The sequence below is a fragment of the Olea europaea genome, chromosome 1 (assembly GCF_002742605.1).
Source record: "Olea europaea var. sylvestris chromosome 1, O_europaea_v1, whole genome shotgun sequence".
NCBI lineage: Eukaryota > Viridiplantae > Streptophyta > Magnoliopsida > Lamiales > Oleaceae > Olea > Olea europaea.
The window spans coordinates 2,050,617-2,062,579 of NC_036237.1; the positions used below are offsets into that span (position 1 = coordinate 2,050,617).

Consider the following 11,963-nt stretch of genomic DNA (forward strand, 5'->3'; position numbering starts at 1 on the left):
ATTATTTTTTTTTTTTTTTTTTTTTTTTTTTTTTGTAAATATAGAGGATCCATTCCATTCATTATTTTCTTCTAGGCCCAAAATCGGATGGGCCTATATATATATATGAGGAAAATTGGAAAATTGGATTTTATATTTCATTCCTTCTTTCCTCTTCGACGACTACGACGTCCAACTCGACCTCCGCCTCCAATCCAACTCCAAGAATCATTGGACCGATGATTGCGACTCGACGAGGGCCTCATTTCCTTGGCCGACCCTACTTATCTTCTTCGTGCAAGTTCCCAAATATCACTACCTCCCTTCACTCTTCACATATCACAAGAACAAGAAGTTTCCCATTTTCAACCCTAAAGGCCTAATTTATTGCCCTTTTTCAGTGTTTGTTACCTCTCTTTTTTGTGCCGGTCGTCAATTTATTGCACGTCCTCTTCGATTTGATCATGGTATGTTTATTACGTAATTAATTTTTTCGTGTCAAGATTCATGACAGCCTGAAAAATTACAATTTCTCTTACTTAGCCTGTGTATGTGGTTTTATTTCAGGTAGATTGATGTTAAAAAGGGCCTTTGACTACAATTATCTCAATCAGAGTGTTGCTGTCTTGCTGATGAAGGTTTGCCTCATTTTTCCTTTGGTCGTGCTTCCCAACTCTTGTGTTTCTTCTATTTTATTACTATTAAAAACTAAAAACATATATTGATTAGCAAAGATGTTATATGTCAGTTGTCCTGTTACTAATGATATATTTGATGAACTACCAAATCCCAAATGGAGCCATAACATTAGTACATAAATCATACTTAGCAGTCCAGTAACCAGATTTTTGTTTTCCTTTACTTGTGCTCATGTTTAATCGTATGTTATTTGAAGACCTTTTGCACATGTTTGGTGCCATAGATATTTTAGATTTGTTGTTTTTGTGAGATATGTCAGTAGTAAGGTGAACAATATCAACTGGAATGAATTTTGTCTATGGTTTGGTTTGGTTTGGTTTCCACTTTTTGATTTTGGTTCCCACTTTTGGTTTTGTATTGGTGGTTGATGCCAAATTTTTATTTCAGGCTTGTGAATTGTGACGGCAGAATTCTCAACGGCGTGATTCCATCATTTTCGTCAAAATTCGACTTCTCACGTACGTAATGGCTTGCTCTAACTTGTTATTAAATATATTGAAAATGTTTGAAACATTGTCGATTTATATAATTGTGGTCTGATCGGCTTATATGATTGGTTATTTTAGGATCAATTGCACAAGCGCGTATAGTAACTATATTGAAAACTTTAATTGTGAAATGATTGAGATATTTTGTCAGAAAAAGTTTCTCCAATTAAAGTTGATCAAGACTTACCTCCGATCAATAATGTCACAAGAAAAACTGAACGGATTAGCTATATTATCAATAAAGAAAGAAATGGCTGAATAACTAAATTATTCAGATTTAATTAATGTTTTTGCCTCTAAAACAGCAAGACAAATAGTATTTAAATGATTATTTGAAAAGTTGTTAGTTTTGTTATTTTATAATATAAATCTTTTGTATAATATATTTATTTGTTGTTTTACTATTAAGTTTTAAATTAGCGATATGTTGTATAATACACAATAGATTTTGTTAGATTTTGCATTTAAGTTGATTTTGGGGGCCTAATTTTTGGAGTTCACCTCAAGCCCCAAAAAATCAAAAGACCGGTGCTGATTGTAAGAGCTCTCTTCATGTGTGTGCGTATGAGATATAAATCACGGACCAAATTAGTACTTTAGACCTTGTGTGCAACTGTGACCGCGTATATGAATATCGGACCGAATGGACCAAAATTGGCATCTTAGAAGGGTCAATGTCTTATCTGTTAGGTCTTCCATTAAAACCTATTTATATAGACGATTCTTTCCTCCATTCTTCTTAAACGATTTCACTTAAGTTTTTTCATTTACAGTTTCCAATTTTCTGTTTGCCAATAATTCTGAATTTCTATCTGGTGATTGTGTTTAGATACAGATTTAGTTCATCGGTTAAAAATGTAGTGCTCATTTTGTTATGATTTTTTCGTTGTATCATGGATTATGAATGCTCAATGAAACCTCAAGTACTGATCGTGAGGGACGAATCTATTTTAAAGAAATTACATTTACACAGGGATTCGATTGCTATTTTGTTTTTGAATTTACTTGTCTAATCTTTTTCCTTTGCATATATTCATTTCTGTTTTACACTCTTAAATATATGTAAAATTTTGCAAAAATTTCCTCACAATTTTAAGGTTGCAACTGGTGATCCTAAATTGTATGTGGTACCTTGTTTGGCCTTCGATGTTGAGACAGAGACGTTTGTACCAAAACTTACGATGAAAGAGATGTGCACTTGTACAGTTCCCAATTGTGCTTGATAAAAGAAGGACAAAAAGAGAGAGAGATAACTTTTCATGAAAAACGTTTTGCGCCAAAACCTAATTTTCTGGTTTTGCTTTCATACTAGGGCGCTTAGAACTAGATTAATTAAAAGTTAATCTGAACGTTGAAATCAAGAATATCATCCGGTCTCCTTTTACACTAAAAGTCAATATGAAAAGTTGATTAGTTATGCTCCCACTTTGTTGATCTCAAGGTGACATCCTAATGTGATACCAGTAGAGAAAAATTTGTTCTATAAATACAGATCAGCTATTCAGCTTAATCATTCTGAACATGCAAATTGCCAAGCAAAACATGGTTATGCGTTATGCTTTGCTCCATATGTTCTTCTTGCTTTCACTGGTGGTGGCACCACCGTCAATTGCTACCACCACTACCAACATCACAAAATCTGGCTGCCAAAGAAGTTGTGGTAACGTAGAAATTCCATACCCATTCGGTATCGGCCCAAATTGTTCTATGAACTCGTACTTTAACATTCACTGCAATACTTCTATCAACCCTCCAAAACCTTACCTCCTCTCAGATAATTCCTCCGAGCTTCCCGAAGAAGTCTCTCATTACTTAGAGGTTGTTAATATCTCAAAATCCCAAATCTATGTTAAGAAATCGGAGCTGCAGCTGGCAAGGAGTTGCTATGGCATGCCGACCAATGACAATACGTTGAATTATTCTATATACCTCAATTTTGAATCTACTCCGTATACCTTGTCAGATGAAAATCAACTGATAGCAGTTGGTTGTGATGACTTGGCTATTGTGCAACAATTTTCAGACCAAATCCATAACTACAGCGGTATTGGTTGTCTGTCGTTCTGTCCATACCTTGCAAATCATTCCATCGGATCATGCCCTCTCTGGGGCTGTTGCCAAACCTCCATATCCAAAACTGACTATCTCAATGTTCGACTGGTCGACATGCATACTAACTGGGCTCCCAATAGCAAATATTACCAGTGTAGTTTTGCCACCGTTGGAATGATCGGCGATCTTGGTAATTTCACTTTCAAATTGTCTGATCTCAACGATTCAACATCATTTCTAAAGAATAATAAAGAGTTTACGGATAGACCATTGGTATTAGATTGGAGAATTGGTCCTGATTTGAATTGTAACAAAACTTCATGTGGAGAGCATAGTTCTTGCATTAACCTGAACGTAGGCAATGGAGGATATCATTGCAGGTGCAAGGAAGGATACGAGGGCAATCCTTACCTAGGGTGCCAAGGTTAGTTTTTAAAATTTCTATTATTTATGCATTTAGCTATCCGTATTTGACACAAGAAATCTAACAGTTATCTGCTTTGATGTTTGATGGACGGGTGGCAGATATTGATGAATGCAAGAATAATCCTTGCGCCTTCCATGGCTTTTGCAACAATACCTCGGGTTCTTATAAGTGTGGTTGTCCCGATGGTTATTATGGTGATGGCAAAATAAATGGTACTGGTTGCAGACAAGTGCCCGCGTCTCATAGCAAAGTGATAATAGGTAATTCTTAACTAATTTCTGCATAAATAATTAGAGTTTGTTTTACTTAAGTTTTCCTCCTTTAAAATTACAACTCAAGATTTTTTAGATAAAATATTCGAAGTAGAACAAAAATTAGTATTCATGATAATAATAACATAAAAAAAAAAAAGGTTCATTATTATAATCAATGTCTCTACTAGTTAGGGTTTTACTACACTAGCATAGGGGTTGACATAGGAGAAGATCAAACACACACATGAGGGTCGTCATTTTTTAATTCACGCGGGACTCATGTGCAAAATGTGATGATCGATCAGTCGTTACGTCAACCAATTCGATCACTTTAACTTAATTCTATTAGTTATTGTCAGTGTTTACAAAATCAAATCGGCCATTGACAAGAAAATGGAAGAGAGTCAAGGGTCAAAGGTTGAATCAAGGTTAAATACAGATCAACTCGAAAATTAAATTAACTAAATGAATTAAATTTTATATAAATATGTACTATTTAAAAGAATAAATTACTATATAAATATTTACTTTTAAACAAATTAACATTAAGCCTTAAAACCATGTTTGGGCGGGCAATAAAATTAAATATTTTATATATTTTAATAAAAAATGATGAAATGAGTAGTTAAAAAGTTGTGAATTAAATAAAATATGTGGTCAAAATTAGTTCTTGATTATTACTTATATTAAAATATAGATTTTAATTCCTTGGTGGGAATTGAAATCAAATTTTTAATGTATTTTAATAAAAGTTGATGAAAAAAGTGATTAAAAGTTGCGAATTTCATAAAAGATATGAATAAAACTAGTTATTGATTTTTACTTAGATTAAAGTATAGATTTTAATTCCGGGTTAAATTTAAAAGTATTTTAAGCTTGTAACATTTATTAATTATTTTCACTAACCATTTCATCATGTGCAAACTAAATGGGCCCCCCAAAAAAAATGGTCCTAACCCTACCAATAAAATAGAAAAATCCAATAAGGTAATAAACCTAGACGCGTGTCATTTCAAAAGTTAAAAAGAAAAATGGAAGACGGTTGTTGCCTTTTCCCTCAGAGATTTTTTATTTTATTCCCATTTATTTTTTTCTCCCGCGGCAGAAGTTTCCTTCTCGTCGGGCAGATATTTTTCCTTCCTTATTTTTTAAGCTAGCCAAAATGCTCGGTAAAATCTTGCCGGTTATTTTACTAAGTTGTACAGATTTTTGTATTTTCGATTACCAGAGGATACAATCGATTCAGTCACTGGACTAGGTCATGGATTTTACGATCGAATCTGCGGGACTGGAAAAGTGTAACAAACACTTTAGTAATTCTTCCTGCAGCATTTTTCATTTTTCAAACACAGTAAAGATTTATTTTTTATTTTTATTTTTTTTTTTAGCTCAAGAAAGTTATTAAATTTATCTGAAAATCATAATAGTACGAAAACCCAAGGCTTCGGGGTGTATTTAATAGAAACTTTTAAATACTTTAAAAAAATTCTAAAGATTTAAATTGTTACAGATGAGGCTCCAAAGAATTGAAAACATCTAATTTATTATTAGTTGACCACAATTTTGAGTTTGACCATATTTTTAATATTTTCATAAAGGGTAACTTTCTATTTACCAAATTAAATAATTACATTAATTAAATTAAAATATCGAAAGAAAAAACTGTATCTTCTTCCTCCCAACCCAACCCAACCCAACCCACCATCCCCTACCCTAACCAAAACTGCCACCATCATCGTTGCCATCGCCGCCTCTCCCTTCACTCTTCACCTTCCAGTAACCCAACACCATAAATCATTATATACTTCTAGGACATATTTCTCAAATCAATTTTTTTCCTAATCAGCTCTACAAAATGAATTCTCAAATTGAATTTGATATCCCTCATTAAGTCACACGGTTGCCGCATCCCATCTCGTGCCTACAACTCATCCCGCACTTCTCGAGTCTGTAACAACTCATCTCTTTCCTGATTTCTTTCCTTCCATTTCTTTGTAGTCAAAGCAAAATTTTCACAATCCACAAGCAAAATGCTTTGAAGACAACCATTTTTTTATCAAATTCACAATTTCAATGATTCTAATTCCATTGGCAAAATAGGGTCTAGCACTTTTTTTTATTGGCATTTTACAGAAAATCAAAAAGGAATAATAGAATATAGTGATGTCTATTGCAATTTGGTTAGGTGGTGATGGTGGTTGGGTGCGATTGCAGTGCGGCTGCGGGAATAATAGAATATGGTGATGGCTATTGCAATTTGGTTAGGTGGTGGTAGTTGGGTGCGATTGCAGTGCGGCTGCATTATGGGTGGTGGTTGGTGGCCAATGGCATGGCTAATTTTATAATCTCTGGTTTTGGAGTGGGTGATGGGAGAAGAGATACAAATTCATTTTATTTTTTATTTAAATATTTAATTTAGTAAATAGAGAGTTATTATTTTGCCTTTTATAAAAACATTAAAAATATGTTCAAACTCAATTTTTTTTTGTCAACGACAAATTAGATGCTTTCCATCCTTTTGGGGCCTCACTTGCAACATTCGGAAAGGTTAAGAGTGACGGTTGCAATACACCAAAGATTTAGAAAAAATATGCTAGTGTTTGAAAGATTTGTGACCTCAACTATAATTATTCCTAAAACTTTCGCTAACTTCATACAAATCTATAAAAGTCCATGAAATCCATAAAAATTATCATTCAAAACAACAAAAAGTCTATTAAAGTCTTTCAAAATTCTTGATTACACCCCCTAATGTGCAAAAATACTTAAGTTACAAGCGAAAGAGATAATTCAATACTAACTTGACAATCATGCTCTAGTAAATTCAACAACTTAATATATCAATAATTTTACAATGAATAGCAATTCACATTAAGCCGTTGAAAAAAAATACCTCTTTAATCCTTATACTCATTTTTAACCACACATTTACAAAATAAAATATTTTGCACGTAAATTAAAAACTTTTCCTAATTTTTCATCACATATTCTCCGAAAAATCACTATATAAAACTCTATTTTTTTCAATATAATGGCCATCAAACATAAACTAAGAAATCTATGCTCCCAATTTAAGTATTAGGACATGTTTGGCCAGGATTTTAAAAGGCCAAAAATTCCTTTTGATATTAAAAAGTTTCTTCTGAAGATGTTTGAATAATATTTTAAACTGATTTGACCCTATAGAATAACTTTAGATGAAGTTGACTACTATTGAATTTCTAAGAAGCTCTTCTATAAAAATGCAAAAGCACTGTCATACATGTGCTTAGTATTCTTAATGTTACTATATTATTATCTCAATATCAAATAACTAAACAAACAGCAAGCAAAAAAAAAAAAAAAATTCCTACTCAAGAAACTCTATATAACTAAGTCTAAATTAGATGTGATGTACTTGTTTTGAATTAATTTTTATATGTTGACACTTTCAGGAGTAGGCTTGGGCTCTGGAATGGGGTTGTTACTTCTATTATCAACTTCCTTTTGGTTGTACAAGTTTCACAAGAAGAGAAAAATTAGGAAGCGTAAACAAAAGTTCTTCAAACGAAATGGTGGACTCTTGTTGAAACAAATATCAAGTGCTGAAGGTATACTTGAGAAAACACGAATTTTCACTTCTAAAGAACTAGAGACAGCGACTGACCACTTTAATGAAAGTCGGATACTTGGTAAAGGAGGTCAAGGGACTGTATATAAAGGTATGTTATCTGATGGAAAAATCGTAGCTATAAAGAAATCCATCTCAATAAATGAAAATCAAGTTGGACAATTCATTAACGAAGTTGTCATGCTTTCACAAGTCGTTCATAGGAATATTGTTAAGCTATTAGGATGTTGTCTGGAAACGGAAGTTCCTTTATTAGTTTATGAATTCATTTCCAATGGAACTCTTTTCAATCATATACATGATGAGAGCGATGAATTCCTATTTTCATGGAATCTACGTTTGAAAATTGCTGTAGAAGTCGCAGAAGCACTTGCATATCTTCACTCTGCAACATCTATTCCCATATATCACAGAGACATTAAGTCATCCAACATACTTTTGGATGAAAAATACATACCAAAAGTCGTCGATTTTGGAATTTCAATGTCAATTGCAGTGGATCAAACTCATCAAACTACCTTAGTAAAAGGGACATTCGGATACTTAGATCCGGAGTACTTTCAGTCAAGTCAGTTTACAGAGAAGAGTGATGTTTACAGTTTTGGAGTTGTTCTTATCGAACTCTTGACTGGACAAAGACCAATATCTTTGGATAGAATGGGAGAACAAAGAAGTTTAGCCACAAGTTTTTTGCTATGCATGGAAGAAGAAAATCTTGAAACACTTCTTGACACCCAAGTTTTACAGCAAGGTAGTAGAGAAGAGATTATTGCAGTGGCCAAAGTTGCGCAAAGGTGCTTGAATTTGAATGGAAAGAAAAGGCCAAATATGAAAGAAGTAGCCATGGAGTTGGAGAGTGTTAGAATGTCTCAAACACTTTCAACAACTTTTGAAACTAAATATCAAGGTGTACAATTGCACAAGCCTAAATCAATATTGGTTTCTAATGATGACTACACATGGAGAAGTACTAGTGACAATACCATTCCATCATCGAACACTTATCCCCTAGAGATTTACACAGTTTGATGCCATTCAGTGGTTTCTGAACAATTTTTTTTTATTGTTAGCAACTATCTATTTTTGTAATTGTTTATTTAAGCAATTAATAGCATTATCTAGAAATTTTGCATTATCAAATAGTTCCACATATTCTATCTATTAACATTTTGATAATATAGTTTGGGCTCTTTTTTCTCTTCAATCTCTTGAGATGCAGTAGCAAGAAGCATATGATAAATAATTATTCTACGATGGTTTTCAATAGTTATTGAAAGAATCAATTTGGCATAGCATGTCATTCTAATTTTATTTATCATAATATAAATGAATTTGACTTTATGGAATTGAACCATTGAACTAGAAATCAAGATAGTCATGGATTCCGATAAAAAGTTCATATTTGACTTTATGTTTAGCAGGCTAGATTCAATTTCACCTTGCATTCGGATGATATGATTCATCTTTTCATTCTGATCAACCTTCAATAACGACATATGTAACTTGACATCATCAAGGTACATTGTCAACATTTTATTCTTCGATTAGAGTCTAGAGATTTGGCCAATGAACTCCTTTCTCAATCCTTCAAACAACTGGAAATGTGAACTTAAATAATCAACATATAAGAGTAACTATTACAAATTGATATCTAGCCGTTAAAAAGTGACTTATGACCTGTGCCTTAAGATATATGGCTTGTGCATATTGACATTGACCTCTTATAGCTACCATAATGCAATATATATCCATAAAAGAATGACTTGTGATTAATGCAGCTTGACTTGTAACCTAATAACATAGAACTGTGACTTGTGCACATATGCTTGTGACCACATGTCAGAACGTGAAATAGTATGTTAAAGTTAGTGAAATTTGAATATGAATGATATACCATATAACATAAACTTGCAGCTTAAATCAACGTATGGTGGCCCAGCTAACTATGGTGCCCGCAAAGGATGAGCGTTAGTTGATGGACCCTCATCCATATGAGAATGGTCATGGTATGATCTCTCCTGCCATCTTGGTAGTGGATCAACAAAATCATCATCATCTTCAACAACATTACCATGTCCAAGACTAACATCAGTTATCATGAGCATAGATGTAGATGATTTTACATTAGAAGAACCAGCCCTTCTACTTGTTTCAGTACGGTTACATGAGCTTTCCATTCCACTGTTCTTTCTCTTCTTCTTACGTGTCACCTCCAATTGAATTGGTTTGTTGTAGCATACTTCATTCATGTACGACATCGTCATCTCAAGCTCCTACAGGTTCAAGTCACATATTTACAATCTACCATTCGAAATAGATTGAAAACAGAATGTCGAATATAAAACATTATACATAACATTAAATACTACACAAGTTAAACAGGTTTATAAATCCTTATATACGGGTTGGAAAAGAAATCGAGTCCTTCCAATTTTGTAGCAAGGAATGCTCCTCTACCGTCTAATTCTTGATTCGGGGGGCACATTCAAAACATTCTTTTAACAACATTTCCATCGAGACTGAGAATCTTATCGTATATCTATACTTGTAAGGTTACCAGTAGACCTTGAAACCTATAATGGGTTATCCTCAAAGAAAAATCTTCAACAAGTACAAACAAGAAGTGATCAACAATCTTCTTATATTCTCTTAAAAATAGGTATGAAGTAATGAAATACAAAGCCCTAAGCATCACAACATCCTGATCTGAAAGGTGGCGCGTAGAAAAAAATACATCCCTAACATCTTTGTAGGTCAAAATCTTAAGTTAATGAAGTAATTGTTTTTAAAATGTTTTTCAAGCTTACTGATGTCACTATTGTCATAATATCTCTGGCCGAGAATCAAACAAATCGACCATCTATATTGAAACAACTGCCTCAACAGAAAATTGTGAATCAATTGCAGTTGAACCACAATTTCATGGAATTCCAAGAAGTATGAGAAACATGTATCTTGCAGTAGAAACCGCTGGTTTTCATTAAGATTTGTTTTTAAGTTTGTTAGTATGCCCTTTGTCAGGGTTATTGTAATTTCACCAGAAACCAAGTGTCTTTTAGGAAAATTTACTTCCACACCTGCTTATTTGTTTAGCTAAAAACCACGTCAAAAGCAATTTTGGAATGGTATTGGTACACAGGTCACAGAAAGTGTTGACCCCAAAAAGTGTGCCAACAGATACCGGTCCCACCCGCGCTTGCGTGGGCGAATGTCCAACACGCTAAGACACGTGGACGGTCTAAATGAGCGGTTCAAAGGGGCGTGGGAGTAGCCCAACGACGCGGGACGGTAACGTTCGGGATCCGACGGGTTGTTCGTAATCCGATTGTACAATAATTACCAACCGGTGCTCGTAGATGTATACGCAAAAATGTATAAACTCGATTTGTGTATTGCTAGTAAATGGGAGAGAGTTGAGTAAAATGTAGTTTTTAGTATTGATTCTTGCATTCGCCTTTTGATATTACACAATGGAAGTATTTATAGTAATGCATATGAAATGGGAGCCCTTGGATGAAGTGGCACGTGGCCTCATCTCTTTAGTCCAAACATCTTTTCCTAGATATGGGGCTTGACTTGCTAGCTTACGGCGCATTTATTGCTTGTGCAGGGCCTCCATGCTAGTGACAAGACTTGACCTTTATGCTTGTGACAAACATTCCATTAGTCATTCGAATAAGATCTGTGCAGGTGATCTCTTGGGAGAAGTGACTGTGGAGGATGTTTCCTTGTGGTTCAGAGGCTCGCGCATCAGCTTGGGGGCTTCGGCCATTTGTCATGATACTTCCATTTGAGGGCCTCAACTGCTCTCAACAGGTTACAGCAGAGCCTGGCTTCGGTTCGTAGGCCTCGGTCAACGGGCCTCGGACAAGAGGAGCCTCGACAGATGGACTTCGGCTCAAGTAGTTCGGATGTAACCCCACCTCGGCATTGTGTACCACCTCAGCAAGAATGCCACGTGGATCACCATGAGTGGGCCATCGTCCAGGTAGGTTGGCCAGGTGCGACAACATGCAACATCTAGAATTCACAAAATCCCTAGAGTCAGTAGACTCGCAGAAAATAGTCATAAATCATAAACTAATTCATAAAACATCAATTATATCCCATAAATGATAAATCAAAAAATGAACTAAAGTGTAAAAGTACAAGAGAGAGAGAGAGAGAGAGAGAGAGAGAGAGAGAGAGAGGTATGAATTACAACAGCAATATAGTGGGCCAGTGGTATTGGATAGCCTTGGCATTGGCGACGACTCGTCGACATTCAACAGTAGGTGATAGGGGAAGGGGTTGAGTGCACATGAATGGCGAAGAGGAGAAGCCGAGGTGGTTGAGGAACCGAACCTGCGAGGCTTTGATGATGAATGGTGAAGAGAAAGCCGAGTTGGTTGAGGAACCGAACCTGCGAGGCTTTGATGCTGAATGGCGAAGAGGAGAAGCCGAGGTGGTTGAGA

The 11,963-nt window shown here is 34.8% G+C and overlaps 1 protein-coding gene and 1 long non-coding RNA gene across 2 annotated transcripts; both read left to right on the forward strand.

The window, feature by feature from the left end:
* The first annotated feature begins 317 nt into the window (after positions 1–317).
* LOC111412138 lies at positions 318–1,297 on the forward strand. Its single transcript, XR_002705973.1, has 3 exons — positions 318–446; positions 547–617; positions 1,066–1,297. It is a non-coding gene; the product is annotated as an uncharacterized LOC111412138 (long non-coding RNA).
* Positions 1,298–2,245: 948 nt separating this feature from the next.
* On the forward strand, positions 2,246–8,676 carry LOC111412061 (putative wall-associated receptor kinase-like 16). The gene is made up of 3 exons (XM_023042838.1): positions 2,246–3,642; positions 3,744–3,905; positions 7,334–8,676. Exons 1-3 carry the CDS (start codon positions 2,688–2,690, stop codon positions 8,536–8,538), a joined length of 2,322 nt encoding a protein of 773 aa, XP_022898606.1. The 5' UTR covers positions 2,246–2,687; the 3' UTR covers positions 8,539–8,676.
* The last annotated feature ends 3,287 nt before the right edge of the window (positions 8,677–11,963 follow it).

Excerpts from the sequence above, each read along its gene's own strand:
- LOC111412061 (XM_023042838.1), top strand. The coding sequence starts at position 2,688 with ATGCAAATTGCCAAGCAAAACATGGTTATGCGTTATGCTTTGCTCCAT. Across the intron at positions 3,643-3,743 it reads TCCTTACCTAGGGTGCCAAG|ATATTGATGAATGCAAGAAT; the intron begins GTTAGTTTTTAA and ends GACGGGTGGCAG. Across the intron at positions 3,906-7,333 it reads TCATAGCAAAGTGATAATAG|GAGTAGGCTTGGGCTCTGGA; the intron begins GTAATTCTTAAC and ends TGACACTTTCAG.